At 40.0% G+C, this 22,986-nt stretch overlaps 1 protein-coding gene across 8 annotated transcripts in view; it reads right to left on the minus strand.

Annotated features, from left to right (window-relative positions):
* Positions 1 to 16,374, minus strand: part of GRIA4 (glutamate ionotropic receptor AMPA type subunit 4) — a 368,417-nt gene extending 352,043 nt beyond the window's left edge. For 3 of the 8 annotated variants that reach the window (XM_041770494.1, XM_041770493.1, XM_041770492.1), the window contains exons 1-2: positions 14,898 to 15,409; positions 13,573 to 13,731 (exon numbers count right to left, since the gene is read on the minus strand). In XM_041770494.1, the coding sequence (XP_041626428.1) occupies positions 13,573 to 13,731; positions 14,898 to 14,985 (247 nt within the window). In that variant the 5' untranslated portion in view covers positions 14,986 to 15,409. Of the gene's footprint in view, positions 1 to 13,572; positions 13,732 to 14,897; positions 15,411 to 15,794; positions 16,089 to 16,147 lie in introns of those variants that run through there. The other 5 variants (XM_041770487.1, XM_041770489.1, XM_041770488.1 and 2 more) reach the window with 4 other exon arrangements.
* Between the last annotated feature and the right edge of the window lie 6,612 nt (positions 16,375 to 22,986).

The raw sequence follows: 22,986 nt of genomic DNA on the forward strand, positions 1-22,986 counted from the left end.
TACGGTTCATGACCAGGCACCATCCTATATCTATCTCATATCACAGCCTGCTCGTAATTTTAATCATCAGTATGGATAATCATAAAGTAAAGCATTAAACAGAATTAAAAGTTCATAGGAAACTGAATTAAGACTCAAGGTGGTTTTGATGTTTTCAAACAGGTTAAAATTTAAGAGTGTATCTGTAAAATCTTTCATTTAAAATGTTTATTTTTTAAGTTTTTTTTAAAGATTTATTTATTTATCTGAGACAGAGAGTGTGCACAAGGGGAGGGGGGCAGAGGGAGAGAATCTCAAGCAGATGCCCTGCTGAGCAGGGAGCCCAATTTGGAGCTCCATCTCATGACCCTGAGATCATGACTTGAGCCAAAGCCAAGAACCAGACGCTTAACCAGCTGAGCCATCCAAGCTCCCTTAATTTAGATTTTTAAAAACGTATTATGGAGAGGTTGATTTATAGCAATTCACATGAAAAAAAAAAAAAAAAGCAGAGTGTTGAGTTTTAATTGACCATGAACTTAACATGAACAAACTAACTAGTGTTGTAACTGAAAAATACCCAAAGAATTTGGGGCTATACCTTATATGTAGAATGTCTAAATAACTGGAATTAATATTCTCTCTTAGACAGTTCACATCAGATCATGACCATGAATGTCAAAAATAGAGAGTTTAGTTCCAGACAGATCATAGCAGGAGTATGGGGTTAATCCAGGCCAATATATTTTAATGAAATTATAATAAATCCAGAGGTTATTCAGAAATGCCAGAACTTAGATGTTAAAGGTCTCAGAAATCAAGTTATATAAGGAAATGATATTTAGCTTGGGAAAGTGTGACAGGGACGTGTGATGTGTTCTTTAAAAATGTGAAGGGTTTGAATCACACAAAAAAGCTAGACTTGTGTTGTTATTCAATTCTAGCTAAGAATTAGTTGTCATAAATATGCAAGCAAGAAATAAGCTCCTTGTGAGCTTGGCTCAGTTGGTGAAGCATCACCTTAAGCTCAGGAAATGACCTCAGTGTCCTGGGATCGAGTCCCACATTGGGCTCTCTGCTCAGTTGGGAACCTTGCTTCTCTTTCTCCCTCTGCCCCTCCCCCGTTCATGCTCTCTCATTTTCTCAAATGAATAAATAAAAACTCTTAAAAAAAATAAAGAAACTCCTCATTTTCTTCTTTCCTTCCTCTCACAATCCATCAGCAAACAATTATTGAGTCTGGAACTGTGACAGGCCTTCAGCGCAGAGGTATTAATAAGCCTCATCCTTGTTATCAAGGAATTTGCAGTCTACTGAAGTTGATGGATCATCCACCTACCCACCCTCCTACTTAGCTACTTACCTATCTGTATAAATCATTTCCTAAAGCATATACAAATAAAGAAAGTACTAAACTGGAAATGTGAGTATTCAAACAAAAGCTGACCAACATCTGTGTTGAATGGGTCATTGATTAGATTTTTAAATTTATAGCCCTTATGTCTTTATGTTCCTCTCCTAAAATGATGGACATAGTCTTAAAAGGTATATTTCCCTAAAACATGATTATGCCATATTTAATATATGCCTACCATATATTATTTATAATACATATGATTTTAGAAAAATGAAGGATATAAAAACAAAGCAAAATGTTGAAATGAAGAGTTATGTTACTGAAAAGTAAAAATGAAATTGAGCTCCCTGGTTATCAGAGGAAAAAGACAAACATTTTGACTAACAAGTTTTCCATTAAGAAAGGAAGAAGCGTGATTGTGTTTCAGAAGAAGAAGAATCTCTTGATTATAAATCTTTGGAGCAGAGGTGGCAAAGGGGCTTTCAGACTTCCCTGGGAGACTTTGCACGTAGTTGAAAATTAAATACTTGAACCGAGGGTAGACTAATTTCAAAGAGGGAGAGATTCAGGGTTATGGCAGCTAGCCAATTGTGAAATTTCCTATTGAGGGTACAAGGGAGATAATCAAGAACTGGCAGGATCAACATTATACAGTTGACGCCAGCCTCCTATTTTCACAAGTTTTCTGGTTTCATGAACTTCAAGAAGTGCAAACAAGCAGTCAGTGTCTGAACAGATGGGATTTGCCCAAGTGTGCTTTCTAGTTCACCTGGCTTTCCAAACGGGCTTTCTTCTACTGTGAAAGTGGATTGTATCAGCATTTTCTAGTTATTCTGTCAGCAGACACCACATGGTATAAGCACCTAGAAGTTCTCTTCTACCAGATGAGCATTTATCAAAGTGCTATCTGGCCAGCACAATGTATGTTAATTTGCATTAACCGTCCCCCTTTCGTCCTTATAGGACTTATTTTCCTCCTTACAAAGCCCATTGCTCACCTGAAACTAATGGAAACAAATAGAAAAAAAAAATCCTTATGATAAGGATATAACAATTATTTTGGATCTACTACCTCATTGCCTAAAATCCTTTCCTTGATTTTCTCTACAATAACACCTAAGATAGTCTTAGCTATCCCTAAAGATGCCCCGAAGATGAGCAAAGGGAAAATTTATCACAAACTGCTCATTCATCTAGTCAAAGACATTTATTGACTAACTTTGTGCCAGGCATTGGGCAAGGTTAAGAGGATATATCCTTTCACGAGGCAGATGGAGACTTTGGTTTTGGGAGTTGATATTCAAGCAGGGAATATAGATAATAAATAAGTAAACAAACAGAAACAATAATTACAGATTATGCTAAAAGCAAAGATGATCATAGGGTTGGAAATACAACACAGAGTAACTGGAATTTGGGAGGGAAAGGGTTTACTCCTAGAGAGGTTGGTCAGGAAGGTTTCTCTGAAGTGGCGATTGTGACTTGAGTCCTGAAGGTTCAGAAAAACTTAGTCAAGCAAATAACTGGATTGGAGGATTCAAAAAAGAAGGAGGGGTGGATAACAAGTACCAAACATAGAGGAAATAAAGGGTTAAAGCTTGTGAGAGAACCAAAGAGAAGGCGAAGGACACTCCAGAATAGTGGTCAAGAGGTGGACAAGAGGCAGATCCTGTTGCAGGACGCTACAGTTGCAGTTTTATTCTAAGAGAGTAAAAAGCCTTTGGAAGGTTTTAAGCAAGGAAGAGACAGTCTCTGATTTTTAAATTCAGAGCAGCCCCACTGACTCCAATATGTAAAGTGGGTGGAGACAGATAAAGAGTGGAATCAGGAGAATTCTGAAATCGTGAGAAATGGACCACTGTCTAGAGCAGAATGGTGGAAGAAATGGTATTTGTAATGTATGTCGGAGATGTGCTTCAGTTGCATGGTGAGTGACAAGCAGGAAAAAAAAAAAAGTAGGAAGTAAGAGGAACAAGAAAATAAATGATACAAATATCACAAGTAGTGTGATAGGTTCTGACCATGAAGGAGTGTCAGGAAAGGCAGGTGAAAAGCAACAAGCAGGAGAACTTCGGGAGAGAAGAGGTGCAGAACTCCTGTCCAAGCTCAGGATCATCCAGAAAGAGAAAAGACTTGCTACACATGTATCCGTGCAGAACAGCTCTGAGAGAGTAACTTATTCAAATAAATAGTACTGAAAAAAAAATCGTAAGTTCTTAACAGACACAAGAAAATAAATCCTAAAGGACTGTTACGAATATAATGTCTAAAACCATCAAGGTACTAGAAAAAGTGTGGAATAATATATTTATACTTTTAAGGCTAGGAATACCATTGTAAGTATAACCAAAAACTCAGAAGCCATAAAGAAAATAACTCACAGATCTGACGACATAAAAATGTAAAATGTCTGTATGATAAAAGGCATCATAAATCGAGCTGGAAGCCAAAGGTGCAGTAGAAAAAGAATCTGTAATGCAGACAACAAAGGGTTAATTTCTACAGTACATAAAACACTGCCACAAATGAAGAAGAAAATGTTGGCAAAGGAGGAGAACACAAAAGGAGTACACAGATCTTATAAATGTAAGAAAATATTCTCAGCCTCATTATTAATAAGAAATATGCAAATTAAAGGAGCAATTAGATGTCATTTTCACCCATCAGGACAAGTGAAGATTCAAGAGACATAATGGCTTAGTGTTGGCAGGTCACAGAAAAACAATTATTCTCACATTTTGGTTGCTGGAAATTTAACATTTTGTTTTTTGAGGAGAATAAATTGACAATATCTATTAAAAACAAAAACCCACATTACTTGACACAGTAAATTTTATTACCAGGAATTAGTACTATAGGAACATTCACACAGCTACACAAATAGTTCTGCTGTTTTGTTTGTCATATCAAAAATGGGGATACAACCAAAATGGTAATCCAGAGGGTACTAAGGACGTTTATCATAGTAACTGCCCGATGACATAATATGTAGCAGTAAAAGAAAATGAGACTGCTCTTATATACTGATAGGCAATCTATTATAGGGCAGCCCCGATGGCTCAGCGGTTTAGCGCCGCCTTCAGCCCAGGGCCTTATCCTGGAGACCTGGGATCAAGTTCCACGTCGGGCTCCCTGCATGGAGCCTCCTTTTCTCCCTCTGCCTGTGTCTGTGCCTCTCTCTGTCTTGAATAAATAAATAAAATATTTTAATAAAAGGAAATCTATTATAGTATGTGAGATAGACTATTAATAAAAGGTAAGCAAAGAGTGTTATCATTTTTATTAAATGCCTTTATTTTTAGATATATATTAGCATCCTATGTTTTTAGTACTCTTTGTCTCCCTATCTGGGTCTGCACTGTGATTATCTCTAAGTGTAGGATCACAGAACGCTTTGGCTTTTTAAGATTTCGGAATTATGTGAAATTTTTATAAGTACATGTTAGTTTAAAAAAAGACAAAAATAGGAAAAATGGGAAGAACACAAGAGCATAATGTATTTGAAGTTACTGATGAAAAACTGCTTATTTTAGAAGAAGCATATAAGTAGCAAAAGCAAGTCGTCACCACCTACAGCTGATGGTGTACTTTTTCTCATATTTGGAGAAATATGGTCATTTATTCAAGGAATGTACTAAATCTCACTTTTTTTTAACCATTTATTTCTAAGATAACTTTTTATTTGTGAAACTAGTAGTTTTATTAAGTCAGGGACAGGTGATGGCGCAATGAAGACGAGCAACTTTGACCGGGGTGATCTCTTTAAAACAGTCAACATGGTGTTTCTTTGGAACTCAAAAACATGTCAAAGAAAACCTGAAGGAAAGTGCCTCAGAGCTAAGTGAATCTTATTAGTGAAGCACTTGGGAAAATATGTTTTGAACAGGTTATTCTGAAATCAAATAATACTCCTATAAAATGAAATAAAATATGTAGGTTGGCCAACTGATGAAGTCACTGAACACTGTTTGCAGAACATTTAAAAGAGTCATTTAATCATTTTTACACCTGGCAGTATTCAGGACGCAGCTTTGGCAGTATGAAGTAATAGAGGTGTCCTCGATTAGATGGAGAATTGTCTTGAATTTTGTGCTGCGCTGCAAATCACACAGAAGAATCCATGACATCCAATGTACAACGCAATACATGCCCACAGAGGTGCATCATGGTTGTTAAAGTAAAGAGGAAGCTTTCAGATAAAAACATCTTTCTATTTAAATGAAGAGTTGCCTAGCTGCTGTCACGCTGAGTGATGCATCTCTTGTGGCTACTGTGCTTGCAAGCTGCCACGGTGCCAACAGCAGGTAGAAGTGATCTGATGACCTGGGTACTTGATGGCTAGGCAAATCTTCCTAGCTACACATCTTCAGTTTCCCACATATATAATAATAATAATAATAATAATAATAATAATAATAATAATAATTCCCGCTTCTTAGAGTTGTGTTAGACATGGGGTAACTCTGATAAGACCCTCAGCACACATAGCACTCCTGTTAGCTCCCTACTGGAGTCACTACTACTATCAGAGGAGGAAAGAGTTCAGCAGCACCAGAGCTCCCCAACTATTAAGACACAATGAAGACTGAGGAATAACAATCGGATTTGCTAATTTGTAAGTCACTGATGACCTTCAAAAACACAGGGTGTTCCAGGAGTGGTGATAGTAAGGAAAAAGATAAATCATGATAAAAATAGAAGGAGCTGATGTGGAATATGTGGCAACTCTGATACTAAGAGAGGGATAAAAATAATAGGATGTTAGTTTGAGAGGCAGAGGACCAAGCCAAGCATTTTTCCAGGCAGGACGCACTGATTATTTTCAACGTCAAGAGAGAAGCTAATGGAGATGGATTTTATGGAAAGATTCCTGGTTAGGTTCAAGGATAAAATCCACCTGGCTTCTCAAATGATGAAGGTAGGGAAGGAAGTACTGTTTGTTTATCTCTAATATATGTGTAGCTCTCTTAGGGCTGTGATCCTGGGCCTTTTTTTGTGACTGGGATTTACTGAGAAGTCATCCAAAAGCTTAGACTGTTTCTGTATAAACATACAAACATATATACACAATATTTAAGAACACAAAATTTTGCATATAATTAAGATAATTTATCAACCTCTTTAATCATCCACGAACTACTTGTCTCTCTGAATTGTCCACAGATATCAGATAAAGTCATTCTCTCTTAGAACTTGGAAATACTTTTGAAAAATAGGAATTTGGACTTGTGTATGTGAATTAAAATTTGCAGTTCAGTGAGAGGTAAAAAATATTCCTATGAAATAGCTACAAAACATATGTATTCAACACATACACAGCTTTCTCAAAATATAAACAGAAGACATAACTCTTCCAAAGTTAAGAAGTAAATGCTCCATATAACACAGAAAATGTTAATGCAACTAATTTTAATTGTGTTCTAATTGCATTCCAAACACTTTTTCTGATATTCGTAAAATTCACATGTGGCACATGTTATTTCCCTATATTATCAGGTATAGGAAACTGAGGTTCAGAAGTGTTAAGTAGCTTACCCACTATGGGAATGCAAACCCAAGCCCATCTGGTTCAAAAGTCCAGAGAAGACTCCTTACCTCTCAGAAGAAGGTAAGAATATTCTAGGCCACTATATACAAAGGAGTACTATCAATAGAATCTACATGAGGTTAATAAAGGCTGCTTTTTCTAAAAAAAAAAAAAAAAAAAAAAAATCTGGTCAAAATGCAAAAGAACACTCTAAAGAGAAGAAAAGCCTGATGTTAAAGATCAATTATCCTTGCAATTCATTATTTAAATTCTTCAGGCTTTGAAAAGGTTTTTCACTATTTCCTTGAAATTCTCCTCACCTCCTGACTCCTGTGAAATTACTCTTGTCTCATTTTCCTCTGAGTCTTCTGACCCATCGTCCATCAGCACCCCCCATCTCTCCCTGCCTTTCTGGGAGAGGTATTTCCTAGGGTTCTGTCCCCAGTCGCTCTGCACTGCTCTTGCTCTCAGGTAGTCTCAGAGCCTACAGGGCTTCAGGCGCCACCAAATGCCTGTCTTCAATTCACACCAAGCCCAGCAGTTCCACATACACCTGCCCCACAGTCTATGGCAGAGCTCCACTTGGGTGTCTCTTAAACTCTTAACCTCAGTACCTCAGCGAACCTCACCTTCCCCATTCAGAGCTGCTTCTCCTCCTGGGTCTCCTGTCTAGTTAAAGGTACCAAGACTGAATCATTTGCCCAGGCTGGAAATCGGAGAACTCATCTTAAATTCTTACCACACTTCCCTTCCATTCACCCACAAAGACATGCAACTCATTGCTAAGTTCTGTCAACAGTTCTGTATTCTTGGATCTGCATGCTTTTCTCTCTCCTCAGTGCTTCTACTTTTATTCAAGCATGTATCATCCTAAACTGTATTACTCCAACACTCCACTGACTCGTCTTTGTCTTCTATGTTATCCCCTTCCTATTCATTCTCCTTCCTGCATCCAGCCTACTCTTTCTAAAGTATAAATCTAATTATGTCCCTGTTGTGTTTTAAGTCATCTGGAGACCTCCTTTTATCCAGAAGAATCTCTTTACAGCAGCTAGAAGACCTTCGGTGGATCAGCTGAGCTTCCCCCCCCGGCACACCTCTCCTTCCCCGCACACTCAGTACTACAGCCAGGCCAAACCACATTCAGTGGCTCAAATACACCTGGCTCTCAGAGCCATGTGCTGTGCTGCTCCTTGGGCCAGGCATGCCTCCCTTCCTTCCTCTGTTTCAAAAGACTCAATAACAGCCTTCACACTCAGATCTGCTAACACTTCACCTGGGATGTCATGCTAAGTTTGGTGCTATTCCCGTGGTCATCTCTGTCCTAGCACTCTGTCTCTGTGTCATGGCACTTTGTCATACTGCACTGTAGTAACTGACTCATCCTTCTTTCCTATTGGGCTATCAGCTCCTTGAGGGCAGCAAGTATCCCTACAGGTTCTCTGACCCTCCTCTCTAGCACAGGGTCTTAGATGTAGTTGCCCTTGATAAAGAGGTTTAATGAACAAATGGTTACATTCATTACCTAATCTAGTGAATGGATGGAAAAATTCATTACATAATATGACTTCAGCCTTTGCTGTATCACTCATTGTCATATGATTAATGAATAAGTTGCCCAGAAATGTCTTGCCCTATTTTCTTCAAAACACTGCAAGTAAATTAGAAAAAAATAAAAATTAAAAAATAAATGGCATTTTTTTCTTTCTTAAGCAATTTCAATGTAGAAGCATTTTTCACACCCAACGGACTTCTCATAAAAGAACTTAGGATAATGGTTAGAAGACCAGAGTTCAAACTCTAGCTTGCAGCTCATTAGCTACCTAGTCTTTGGCAAGTTAAGTGACCCCTTTGAGCTAAAGCTGGCTTAACTACCACTATAATTATGATCTTCTCAGGGTGTCTCCCTCTAGGACTAGATTGAGGTAAAATAAAATCATGTATAGGAAAGCAGTTGAAAAACTGTGTTATCATAAAATATGAGGTGTGTTGTATTTATTCTTCATTTTAAATTCCTGAAGAGTAATAAAATTCTGTAAATAAGATATACGTGTTTCTTAATGCCTCAAAGTAAAAATTGTATTCTCTGGGAAATAAACAACACTGGGAATAATTTGGGTGAAAAAAAAATTTTAAGGAATTTTTCTAATACTTTTTCAAAAGTTTAATCCTGTGAAAATTTTGAAATATAGCAATGCAATTTATGCCCCACCCTATCACTTAAGAAAGAGACAAATTATAGGAATATGAGTCATCTTTGTCAATAATCTTATGATAGAAAATTACAAGGAAGAAAGAAAGATTATCAAAGAATTATTTCAGATCAACATAGAATTTTGCTATCAATTCAAAATAAAGAGACCTAAGGAGAGTCATGTAAATTCACATCATGCATTTCCGTAAAAATAATCCAAAGTCAAACAGTATTTAGTTCTTATATTCCTCTACTAACAACCCTGCAGATCAAACTAACAGAATTATTTTTAGCATGTTTAAGATTATTATATCATCTCAATATAAACTCTTAGAATGTCTTTTCTATGCTTCATACCCCTAAAATGGAAAATGTACAATTATTTAAACATTGCTGAACTAGAGCAAAGAGAGAATATCATTTAGTACCCTTAAATTCAATGAATTTTTTTAAGTACCTACTATATAAGTGGAAATAGCTATAGAGCCTACTGGATATAGTGTCCTATTTTCAATATATTTAGATTAACTAAATATGTATATTTTACATACCAACCTACTTTGACAAACAGCACTCATCCTGGATATTTAGGGTTGATAAATAAACCAGCCACAAACAGAACCATTATTTAATTCTAAAAAGAACAACTTTTTCACCATTATGAAGGTATAATACCCATTCTATATGGGATTGTTACAACTTTCCAATCCACCATTTTTAAACCACTAAACAGACAGACTTTAGACAGAAAAAAGAGAGTAAAATTAACACACCATTAGGGGGGAAAAAAAAAGAAGTATTTTTTTTTTAAGAAGAAGTATTAACTGAATGGTTCTTCCTATCCAAGTTAAAAAAGTTGAAAATATATCATAGGATTCTTTTACTATTTTACTGAAGTTACAATATACTACTTGATCTATTGTATTATACATTTCTTATCGCCCCTCTGAAACTTAAGAGTCATTTCGGAAACTGAATATTTGTGGATTATACTGCAGAGGTTCTGTCTTACCAAAGAAAGGATTTCTAATGCAACTGGACTAAACCAATAATTGTAATGGCTCAAATATTTGAGTCAAATTTCAAAAAATTTGGTAACAGAATGACTTTAGTGTTTTGGTTATTACTTCTGGTCAAATTTAACATGCAACATCCTCCAAAACAAAATATCTCTTATAATTAACTACTGAAAATATAAGAAAACAGCATGCTTTCAGATTGTCTCAAATGTTTTGCATAGGACATATCTAATTTAAACAGCATGTCTGTAAGGAGAGCTAATTTGTGTCAACTGTATGGCATTTTATTAAAGAGCACTGCCATATTGAATTTATTTATAAAATATCCATCTTACTGTATACCCCATACTTTGGATAAACCACAACAAAGGAAGGTTTACTTTTAATTACATTTTAAAATTTGAATCCTTGGGCTATTTATTACACCTACTTATTATTATTATTGAAATAGGTCATAATTTCATATTATCTATATTTCTTATAATTTCAGTTTTATATTCAGCCAAGGGTGACATTCCAATAATGTGAATGCTTTAAAAGGAAAACAATATTAATATTACAAACACAAATATTACTAAATATAAAATCAATCATAAGCTGAAATTATTTTTTCTCCCTCTGGAAGGGACTTATACCCAAAGTGTGAAATTTGAGTTAATCAGGTCTAGATTAACATAGTATGTAAAATGTATACAGAGAATGTTTAGATTGTCCAAAGTTCTCTTAGAGCACTAAATTAATTTTGAGGCAGAAGCAGCAGCAGGAAATCTTATCTGTCCAATAGATGACCAATACTCTTCACTCTTTAATCTGCTTTTCTGTCTTGTGAGTATACACAGACTGTTTAATGACCCTATTCAGTTTTACAAGAATCCACTGCAAGAAAACCAGAATTAAAATAAACCTAGCCAGTCATATATTCTATCTTTATATTTAATCTAACATGAAAGATTTAAAAATCCAGTCTGTATCACTCTGAGGAATAAGTTCCATGTTAATTTTCCTGAATACTATTTTTATCCTTTTGTACCCAAAGGCAGAGAGCTTGATAGATGAGTTTGCCTCATACTTACTGCTTACATTTCACCTTTAATTAGACTGGAAAATCACATACAGATATGCTCTCAGTCTACTCAACAAACACCAAGCCCCTGACCTATGCTCTCTGACAATTGAATTTTTCCCCAAATTCTGCTTAGATTTGCCCTAAGGACATTTGGCACTCTTATTTGTCAAAAAAATAAAAATAAAAAAGTCCTTTTCTTCACTAGAAAATGTTTTTTCCTCATTTACAATTGTTTTTTTTTTAATATTTTAAACACACAAAATCAATTATTCATGACTATGGAAAAATAGGATATTGTGGACACTGTATCAAAATCAGCAGCAACGTTTATCTAGTTTCCATTTTCTCAATCCTAACATGTTAAAGCATATCATATTATCTGTATTTTATACCTTCTACTACTTCATTCTGTGAGCACCTTCTTGTCCATTTCTCACGTTTACAGGGACTTTACCAAACACTTCACATAATATTTTCATGACATAAATAAAATAATGCTTATTAAAATGATCCTGAAGGAGATTATGGAGGAAGGAACAACCAGAGCTTGGTAGTTTTTATAACTGGAAGTCACAATATAAACTTGAGAATACTTAAAAACTTAATGTGTAAAAACAAAACAAGGTAAAACTGATATATCTGCCACTTTTAAGAAAGTCTTTCAGAATTTAGAAATAAAAATTAATATTTAAAAATAGTTTACTAAAATTTTTTAAAAATTAAAAAAATTTTAAAAAATTTAAAAAATAAAAATAAAATAAAAATAGTTTACTGTTGACAAAGTGCCATCACATGTATTTGGTTCAGGAGTTATTTTTAAACTTAGCAATGTTTTGTTGATAGAATCTCAGGAGAGGTATGAAAAAAATACTTTAAAAATAAGCAGAATACTTTGTATCTAGAACTACTTCCAATGTTGACATCCCTTTCAAAACTTGAAACACAAAATTAATAGCTGATAGAATTTGCAAAAACAACTATCCACAAACACAGCTCTAATCCATGTACTTCAAAGTAACTCCCTTCTGATATCATGTAGATTTTGTCACTAAATACAACAAATAGTTTTTCCCAATTAAATAGTGCTCATAGCAAATACAGATTTCCTGCAAAGTAATATAATTGTGGCCGTTTATTAAATGTCAAATGCGTGGACCTCCTTATGAAACCAAGTTCTAAAATAAAGTAATAGTTGGATGCCAAAAATTTAGGGAAAGTAACCACAGTATCTTTTAGATGAGTTAATAGCAAATAAATATGAACTAAAATAATTAAAATAATGAAGCAGATATCCTCCAAATAGTTTAAAGTTCTTTGTTTTCAATAGCACTTAACTTGTTTGGCATACTTTCTTGTACTGACAGGACTTTTAAAACAGACTCAACTTGATATCATAAAAATACAGTTCAAATGAAGCATTTCATTACTGCTATGTAAAATTTTAAGTAGAAACTATTCCCTTATATCTTACATAACCTATGACTGCTATCTTAACCCAAAAATTCTGGACAGTAGTAAATCAGCATGTAAAGCTGAGGAGGTATTTCAAACAATGTATTTCCCTCAAGAGTGAAAATGCTGTAATGACTGATCATATTTTACAGAGTTTTAAATTAATATGTAGTTGATTATATTTGTTTACCTTCAGTCATACAGGATTGTGGTGGGAGAACACGGGTGCAAGTGTTTCATTACAGCATTAGGTGAGGTCACCCTTTTAGTTTCACCATGCGGGATGATAGATCAAGCCGGGTTGGTTCCTGAATTCAGGTGGATGCTGGATTGAGATGATGTGGCACCAAGGTAAGGATTCATGGAATTATATCCACAGGATATATGCATTACGTGATAGTAAGAGACATTTACAACCCAGAATGTAAGAGCAGGGCAGCCTCAAGTGACATCACCAGATCATCTGCAGCGTCAACCAACCGACTAGAATATATATCCTCCACACAGTGCTCCCTCTGCCTCAGTCTCAGCAAGGCTTCCTTTCCTTCACCAATGTTAGAGAGCATGTGTCTTCCTTAAAAGCAAGGCATATGCTTCCTCAAGTGAAAAGCAAATATGAAAAAAAAAGGGACAGGATAAAAAACTAGACAGAGCACAATTTCCACTAACTTGACACTCAGATAACAGGAATAACACACCAAAATGTTACAGGAGAAATCAACTTGAATCATCCAGACAAGAAATGAAATAAACAAATACATAAGGAAGGCAGAAGAGAAGGGAGAGAGACCAGCTGAATATCCCTGGGACTAAATCTTATTTTCTTTTAACTCTGACAGGCTCTAGAACCAGCCAACTGTGGGAATCTTGCCTTTCTTTCAAAAACCATTTTTAAATTAATGGTAATAAAGGGGAGGAGGACTTCGTTGCTTCATTTCAATTCTCTTCAAATTTATGCACAACTTATGTTTTACTTACAAGCATTTGTCACGGCAAAACTGTTGGCTGTCTCAATGTTGTCCACATGAGGTACCAAATTAAAAGGAGCTTCCGACGCATTGGGGCTGGTGTTATGAAGAAAAATTGCTAATCGAAAAGCCGTGTATTCCTGATCTGTGTTTCGGATGAAGAGACCACCTATTAAAAACAGCAGGAAAAGCACATTCGGTGTTTCCTCTTGGAAATGCAAGAGCCACCCCCATGCACTCTCAGATCCACTGCCTTTCAGCAACACACACAGTTAGGAAGCTCTCCCTGCCATGGCTCCAGAATGCCCTTTGTCCCCGAGGAGCACGCTTAGTATTTTCCTCTTTAGGACAGCTCAGCGCTTTCCTGTCCCAATTTGTCATGATCACAATGACCTCTGAGGCCAGGGAGCATGTTTTCCTTCCTCTCCTGCCCTCTCCACGATTCCCGGCACATGCTCATCAGCTAAGCTGGGGCGTGCAGAAGAGCAAGAGAGAGGGTGTGCATCAAAATGCAGAGACAGGGCCCTGGGGACACGCAGGGCAGAGGGGGTCGGGAAGGAGAGGTGAACTTTGTCTTCATGCGGCTCGTGGACTCAGCTTAATGAGCCCGCTTGCGTGCCCAGTCCACGCGAAATGATGCAGTGTTGAGGCTGGGCTTAGCTGGAAGAAATTCAAGAGCTGCGTCCCATGCAAAGACAGGCGAGGGGAAGAGCAAGGAGAGCCGCGGATGGGCAGGGTCCCTGGCAAGGGAGTCCAACCAGAGGACTGTGGCCAGAAGCCTCGAGAGGAAAAATAAAAGGTCTCCGGGAAAGCGAGGGAACTTTGTAATCGGTTAACCCGCGGCGGCGAGCGAAGGCGGGGGGTGCGGGTGGAAACGCTTTCTGGCCCAAACAGTGTCTTTCTGGAACAGGCCGGAAAGCCGGGGAGTCCAGCACGGGAAGAAGTGTGTTTAAAATACAGAATCATAATTTTAAACCCCCCAACAAACTCGAAATCCTTTATGCTCTAGAGGAAGCAATGGGAAGAAACAGCACATTCAATGTAACCGACCCCACGGAGGGTGGTGGTGGTGGTGGTTTTTTCCCCAACTTATTCCAACCCTACTCCAGCGACTTGCATCGATGGTGGCGGTGGGAGCGCGGCCGCGGGGGAACGGGTGGGCAGCCTGTGCACACTCCCAGCGAACCTGCACGGAAGAGGCAGCCCTCTGCACCGGGGCGAGGGGAGGGGAGGCGCCGAAGGTCTCCCCGAATTGCTCACCCGCAACTCGTTTAACTCACTTTCGGGTCCCTGCTGCCGACACCCACATGCACGCCCCACCGGGGCAGAGCTTACCTATTTGCACGCTGCTCGGAAAGGCTCCCATGGCGAGTCCCCAAAATCCAGAAAACAACAAGACAATCTGTCTGCAAATAATCCTCATCTTCTTTTCTCCTCTCCCCGGTGCGCTCTCTCTCTCTCTCTCTCTCTCTCTCTCTCGCACTCTTCCTAAAGGCTGTTCAGAGATGCATTGACGACGATGGCGCTAAAATTAAAAACAACAACAAAAAAAAAAAAAAAAAAAAGAAAAGAAAAAAAGAAACAAAAAAAAAAAAAAGAGAGAGAGAGAGAGAGAGAGGAGACAGGTGTGGGTGGTTGGTGACGGTGACTGCGCCCCTTCAGCAATCCATCGAGAGCTGCCAGATTTTTCCCGCAGTCTCCATAGCCCTGAGAGCGGTTTCCTGTCCGGCTGCAAATGTGGCACATGCAGAAGATGGTGGTGGCGCGTCTAGTGGCTGCTCGCGGGGACGAGACATGCGCCCTGTCCTCGCCCCCCTCGCGCCCGGCCCGCCGCTCGCCTCGGCGCACACACACCCCGACACTGCGCCGCGGCCGCCGCACGCGCGCCCCTCCCCGCGCGCCCCTCCCCGCGCGCCCCCCGCCCGGCCCGCACCCGCGCGCCCCTCCCGGCGCGCCCCTCCCCATCACCCCTCCCGGCCCCCGGCCCCCTCCCCGCGCGCCCCTCCCCGAGCACCCGTCCCCGCGCGCCCCCCGCCCGGCCCGCACCCGCGCGCCCCTCCCCGCGCGCCCCCCGCCCGGCCCGCACCCGCGCGCCCCTCCCCGCGCGCCCCCCGCCCGGCCCGCACCCGCGCGCCCCTCCCCGCGCGCCCTCCCCCAGGCCCGCCGCACCCGCCCGCACTCCCTCGCGCGCCCCGCTCTTCCCCGGGCTGGAGCCGGGCGCTCCCAGCTCACCCCTCGCCCACTCGCTCCTCGCTCCTCGCTCCTCGCTCCTCGCTCCTTCCCGGCTCGCAGGGGACCCACTCCGAGGTGGGCACCCCCGCGCCCTCGCGCTGCTCTCCAGGCGCCTCCGCCCTGCTGCGCTGGGCAGGAAGGCGGCCCGCGGGCCGGGGGTGCAGCCAGTACAGGGACTCGGGGAGTCAGTGGCTCCCCAGGCCCCCGGCCCCCTGCCGCATCCTTGCAGGCTCGCGGGGAGGACCGCCCGCCTCCCTCCCAGACAGCCCTCACCCTCCTCCCAGCCTCGCCCTCTCCTGCCGCTGGGCTGCGCGCGGGGGACTCCGGTCCTCGCTGCAGCAAAGATTTCTCACCAGCAAACGGCCCGGGAATCGGGAGAGCCTGAGACAGGAATGGATGAGGTGAAGGGGCCCCGGGAGGGAGAGGAGGAGACAGGAAGGCTAGAGGCAGCCCGAGCAGGGCTGAGAGGCTGGGACCGAGGAGGAAAGGACAGGAGGAGGTAAGGCCATGGAGCAGACCCAGGACGAGGAAGGAGGCTGAAGACCGGAAAGTTCATTTAAATAGCAAAGTTTAGGATAATGAAGGCTACGGGGAAAAGCCTGAGAAGCGGGAACGCAGGGGGCCCCCCAGTCCCTAGCTGAGAGGCCGGAGGCAGGACCCGCAGTGGGCACTCCTGAGGGCAGGCAGGAAGACTGGACTGATGGACGCCTCCTTTCTTTCCAGCAGCCCATCCTGGAGGACACCTTTCCTCTGTGCTGTGGGCACTTCGGGAGTAGGACCTGCAGGGTTCAGGGGTTCAGAGGTTGATGGAGGAGGATGGGAAGGACAGTGCTTGGGGCAGTGGGCACTCCACTCCCTCCACCCCTAGAAGACTTCAGCACTGCAGTGATGCTGTCAGTACTGTGTGGACTGAGTAGAAGAACGGCCCTGGTGTCCCTTCCTCCCCAGGGGCACCTTCAGGACTTCATGTCAGCAGGCTGTGTTGGAAGGGGTCTGTACCACACCCCAGAGAGAAGTAAGGCAAGACAGGTCTCTCATTTCTTCTGTGTGGTGTGAGGTCTCCTGACTTAGACAGCAGCTACAGTCCCCTAATTCATTCAAGTGGGAGAGAAAGTATTTTAAACTTTATAGTTCTTTGAGTGCTGTTGGTTGGATCCTACTATCTTAGAGCCCAGAGAGTAGGGTCACATGAGTTCATACCAAGCTTCTGAGCCATCATTACAGGAAAAGATTCTCCTTAAAGGTTAAGGAAACCAAAATACTGTTTCCCATTACATTTTGCAAAGGAAAACAGCAAGTCCCCCCCATAATTGTTTACCTCGTGTAACATTTGGGAAAAGAGCAGAATGGATTAGATTAAGTGGAATTCTTCAAGGGCCCCACCTGATTAGACATTGAAGTATGCATTACCTTTACTCTCTTCAAATCTCCGGATACAACATCCCACGAATTTACATGTATTTGTCATTTGTAGAGGACATTTCGTAAGCCCTGCTAAAACTTCAGAGTACTTTTCATCAGTGTGTGTGTTTTTTTTTTTAAGTTCTGAGTTTTGCTTTTAATGTCACCTCTTCTTGTAGCTGTTGGTATGTATCCACTTTTCTGTTACATTGCACCACAGAGTGTTATGACAAAAAACAATGTAATCATAATTGGATTACACAAATCATACATTTGTCATTTCAGTTTAGAAGACTTTGGTCGTGCGAGTCAAGTGGGATTTGAAATGTTTTCCTTTTTGTCTTTTCTGTCAGTGTAAAAACCAAGGCTGTAAATAATAAGGTAATAAAATAGGCCACATAAAACTCAAGTTGAATTTAAGTTAAATTAAAGTTTTAAACCCACCAAATCATGAAACTCATCACCTTGATGGACAACTAGTAAAGCTTTGCTTGATGCACAGAGGGAATTAGCAAATTTTATCCTTCTCAAAATGGAAAGATTTGACCCTTGTATGATGTAACACCACCCTCACTTTAGATACGGGACAAGTTTTCTCGTTCATCTCACCACCATGATGACACTTTGGCTAACAGGACCACAGATAACATAATTGTATTTTTCCAAGATAGTAATCTTTTTTTTTTTTTTTACTTTCTATTTTTCCAGTTAATAAAAACCTCCATTTTACTTTTTAAATCTAAGTTATCTTTCTCTGTATATTTCCATCCTTATATATAGATACAGATATATAGAAATCTCCTGTCATACCTGTCTTCACGATGTACCAACAGGGAAAGACTTTTGGAGTTGGTTAGCAAGGAAGGCAAGTGGGGGCTACAGCAGATTGCGTGTATTCATAAATAACAGAAATGATAACAATGCTAAAGACAAAACTGTCAAGAATAAAAATGTGAGCCTGGGTGGCTCAGTTGGTTAAGCATTCCACTCTTGATTTCAGTTCAGGTTATGATCTCAGGGTCCTGAGATGGGGCCTTGTGTCAGGCTTCACGCTCAGCATGAAGCCTGTTGAGATTCTCTCTCTTCCTTTCTCTCTCCCTTTGCCCCTCCCCTCATGCTCTTGCTCCATCTGTCTGTGTCTAAAAAAAATAAAAATAAAAATAAAAAAATAAAAATAAAAATGTGGCTAATAAATGGTAGAGTCAGAACCTTCACTTTTAATCCTGTGTCTGGTCCTCTGAACCATTTTATAATTATGACTTGTGATATAACTCCTATCATAGGAAACAATTACTTGAGTCTCTCTTTGAAACATTTGTAAAGGCAGAGGTAAAAGATCCTCCTACATCAGAATGAAAGATTCAAAAGGTTATTACTAGCTGAGAAAACCAAAGATACGCACACACACACACACACACACACACACTTGATTTTATTGCTTTTGTGCTATTTTAAGTAAATATTTTCACAGTTTTCTGAGCTGCAATTTACTAATACGTTATTTTTTAAAATATTTTATTTATTTATTCATGAGAGACACAGAGAGAGGCAGAGACACAGGCAGAGGGAGAAGCAGGCTCCATGCATTGGAGTCCCAATGTGGGACTCCATCCTGGGACTCCAGGATCACACCCTAAGTGGAAGGCAGATGCTCAACCACTGAGCCACCCAGGTGTCCCTTCACTAATATGTTAAATGAAGGTGTTATACCAGAAGATTTCTAAGATTCCTCACAAATTCCCAAATCTCTAACCCTGTGAAGTCAACTCAGGCAGCACTGGGGCACGTGATTCTGCTACGGGAAAGGCCCTGGTGCTATGGGGGACCCCCAGGTGAGCAAGCCACAACCTTGAACTCAAAACACTCACACAGTGTGTCATCATATGACCACATAAAGTCAATGAGTCAAGGAACAAAGGAGGATTTGTGGAGGTTTTTCAATGAGAAGAGATAAATACAGATAGACATAGCTTAGTAGGTAGAAACATGGAGTCCAAGAGTCTGAGAGTATAAAGCACATACTGCTGAGGTGTTTTGGGTACAAATTTGGGAGTGGAGAGGCAGATCAAAGCAGCAATCAAGTTGGACCATTTGTGGGGCATATCAAATCAAGTACTTGGGCTATCAAATATGCATACATATATATGTGTGTGTGTGTATACATACACACAATTACAGAGACTTTCTTCTTTTTTTCTTAAATTCATCATCTATGTATAATCAGTAATAGTATCATCAGGTATTACACTTTTAGAAGGGCACCTGGAGTGAGAATCAGGGGGTGGTTTGTTGCTGGGGACCAGGAGAAGGAGTCACTGAGGCTAGTTTAAAGACTGGCCTTACAGAAAGTCAGGTGGGACGGGAAGGGACCGTGGTGGGACAGTAGAGAAGAAAGAGAAGGAGCAAGAGTATCACTGCTGGGGTCAGCCCACAGGGCACAGCTGCCTTGAGGCACAGGGAGTGTAGCAATATTTAAGGTCAAGGACCCCTGAATGCTCTAAAAAGGAGCTGTGGTAATCAGAAGGTTGGTAACGCCTTCAGTTGGGAAAAGGAACTTTGGAGGAAGAATGTTTGCTCAGGAATGGGCTTGTTAACAGATTATTCACGCAGATAGTTACATAATGAGCACTACCATGTGTGTTTACTGTCTAAGTGCTGGAGAAGTAAAGGCAAACAAAACAAAATCCCTGCTAGTACTGGAAGATTCCTCATGTTTATGAATCTCCACCAATGTGCCAGGAATTATACTAAAGAAATCACTTGCTCTACAGAAAATTTGAGGTATACTAATTAAGAAACTCACTTAAGATTAAAAATTATATTTTTAAAAAATATTATATTTATTTAGTCATGAGAGACAGAGAGAGACAGAGACACAGGCAGAGGGAGAAGCAGGCTCCCTGTGGGGAGCCCGATGTGGGACTTGATCCCAGAACCCCAGGATCACGATCTGAGCCAAAGGCAGACGCTCAACCACTGAGCCACTCAAGCGTCCCCAAAATTCTTTTTTTTTAAGTTAAAAATTCTTACTCAAGGTTTTATTCTTAGTAAATGTTAAAGCTAAGAGCTAGGGATAAAACTCAGGTGTGTCTGATTTTAGAGACCACACTATTTTCATTAAAATCTATTGAGTCAGTGAACTTATGGGGCGATGAGAGGTCTGAAAGCAGAAAAGTGAACTGGAAGAACCCACAATATTTAGAAAAGTAGTGCAGTCTACTTTTGAAAGACCTCAGACTTTTAGAGTAATAATAAATAGGTTAAGATGACTGCATTACCCTGGAAGGGACTTAACCTTTCTGTTCTGATACAGTCTATGGAAGCTTTCAGCACAGTTTTGGCACATCATAGGAGATTCTAATTAATAAAGAGTTGCCAAAAATGTGATCAAGCTTCTGATAGAGTGAGGCACTGAGTGCTTGGGGGAAAAATGGGACATCTAATTCTGATTTGATGGAAATTTAGGAAGGACTCACAGAGACAAAGAGGGAATGTATATGGATCTGGAGAGATTATCAGGTGGAGAAAAACCTATGTGCAAAACCCGAGAGGACATGTGTCTTTCTGGCAACTTCCAAAAGTTTGCCATGACTGGATGGGTTGTACTGGGGGATGTGCTGGCAGTGAGGCTGGAAGCAGAGCAAGGAAGGGATGGCTGTAAACAGATTGACTCAACAGTCTCATCTCCACCTCTTGAGATACAGAGATTAAGGAAGTCTGTAAGCAAAGGGGTGAAATGACCTGACTTGCATTTCATATTAAAAATCCTGGCATGAGTGTGGAGGCGGGAGTCAGGGAGAAAATTTTGGGACCTGGAGAAACAGTTTGGATGAAAAATGACCCTGGGAATGAAGTGGCAACAGTGAAATTTGCCTTTTGACCCTCCTGAAGTCATCCTTTTAGTTTCCTACCCTAAATGTCCATGACCAGAATTATCACAGATACACACACAAAGCTTTTTATTATAGCACTATTATCACCGCAAATCACAATACCAAATGTCCATTGAGGGGAGCCTATGTCACTATCTAATAGTGGGGCATTGTACAGTTAGTCAAGTAAAGGGGAGTACCTTTAGATACCAGTGTGGAGTGATCACCATGGATATACCATATGAGAAAAGGCCACGTAGAGACAAGTGTGAGGCACACTAGCATTTATCTACAAGGAGGAGTATTTCCTCTGGGGATAGAAAATCAGGATGGAGAGAGAGAAGCAAATAAATCTACTCAGAGTTGCATTATTTCAATTTATTTTAAAAAAGATAATTCTGGCTTATCCTCTCCAGTGGGATATCTCCTAAAGACAAAAATAATTGCAAAAAAACAGCTTGCACTGCCTTCACTAATCACATTGTTGATGCTAGTATTGATGTTGCTATTCTGAGAAAGTTGCGTCTATACTGTTGCATGAGGCAAAGGAATGATTATGCTGGTGTTGTTGGGAAAGCATTGAAGAACAGTAATACATGTTTAAACTCAAGGGGTAAGTAAAAAAAAAAAAAAAAAAACAACCTGGTGGTTCTCAATTTGAATTGGAAGTTGCATAACGGCTTATTTCATTTTATATTTTTCATGACATATGTATTGTTTTCAGTTCTACATACGAATGGCTTAGACATAACAACTAATCTATTAAAAGCCGGCACCCCATGTACACCATTTGTAGTACCTAAAAACCGTTTTCTACTTAAAGACACCTGTGATCCTTGGAAAAATGACTTATTCCAAGCCTAGGGAAGGAATTATATCGGATGCCCCTGAAACACGGTGTCATAACAGAAAGCAAGGAAGCTATTATAATTACTGAGATTGAGTCAAAAGTTTTCAGGAACCAACTAGAGGATATTTCCATTGGCTAAAAATGGTAGAACTTAGGTATCAAAAAAAAAAATAATGCTTGAAATATAACACATTGCTGCTAAATCCCTGACATCATAATTTAAAAACTACAGAGAGAAGCCTCATTGGTCTCTTTATGTATTAGCAAATCAACTCAGATTTTTTTTTCGAGTAAATTCCATTTTGGAATAATTTGTGATTTGCAGAAGAGCTCCCGAGAAATTATGGTTTCCCTCTATCCCTTACCTTATTTCACCTTATTGTGAAAAATAAGGTATCATCTTTATCAAAACTAAGAAACCAGCACTAGCATGTTGCTGTTAACTAAACTCCAGACTTTATTTGGATTTTGCCAGTTTTTCCATGAGTGTGTTCTCCTGTTTTAGGATCTAATTCTGGTTACTTGATTGTGTTGAGTTGTCATATCTCCTTGGTCCCTCTATTCTGTTAGTTTCATCATCTTTTTTCATGACCTTCAGAGTTTGATAAGTACTTTCAGGTCTTCCCTCAATTTGGATTTGTCTTATGCTTTTCACATGATTAGACTGACATTATGGATTATTGGTAGGAATACCATAGAGGTTAAGCGTCCTTATCACCTCATAGTCAAGGGATCCATACTAGCCACACTGTTCTAGCTTGTGCAACCTCATCAGTTGGGTTCATGTGTGTTTGCAAGGCTTCTCCATGGTATAATTACTATTTTTCCACTCTATATTCTACTCTTTGGGAGCCAGCCATGGGTATGATCCAGGATAATCTTGTATATTTCCTGTCTCAGCCATAGCATGATACATTTCTTCAAGAAGTCCTGTTTCCTTTAATGGGAGAAGGATGTTTAAAAATCAAAATCTTGGTGATGGGTTTGCGCACTGTTACTGAATGTCATGGCTTACAGGTTTTCACATAGGACACATCCAGTATACTAACCTGCGTATTGACACATTTCA

This window comes from Vulpes lagopus, chromosome 10, assembly GCF_018345385.1.
Source record: "Vulpes lagopus strain Blue_001 chromosome 10, ASM1834538v1, whole genome shotgun sequence".
NCBI classification, from domain to species: Eukaryota; Metazoa; Chordata; class Mammalia; order Carnivora; family Canidae; genus Vulpes; species Vulpes lagopus.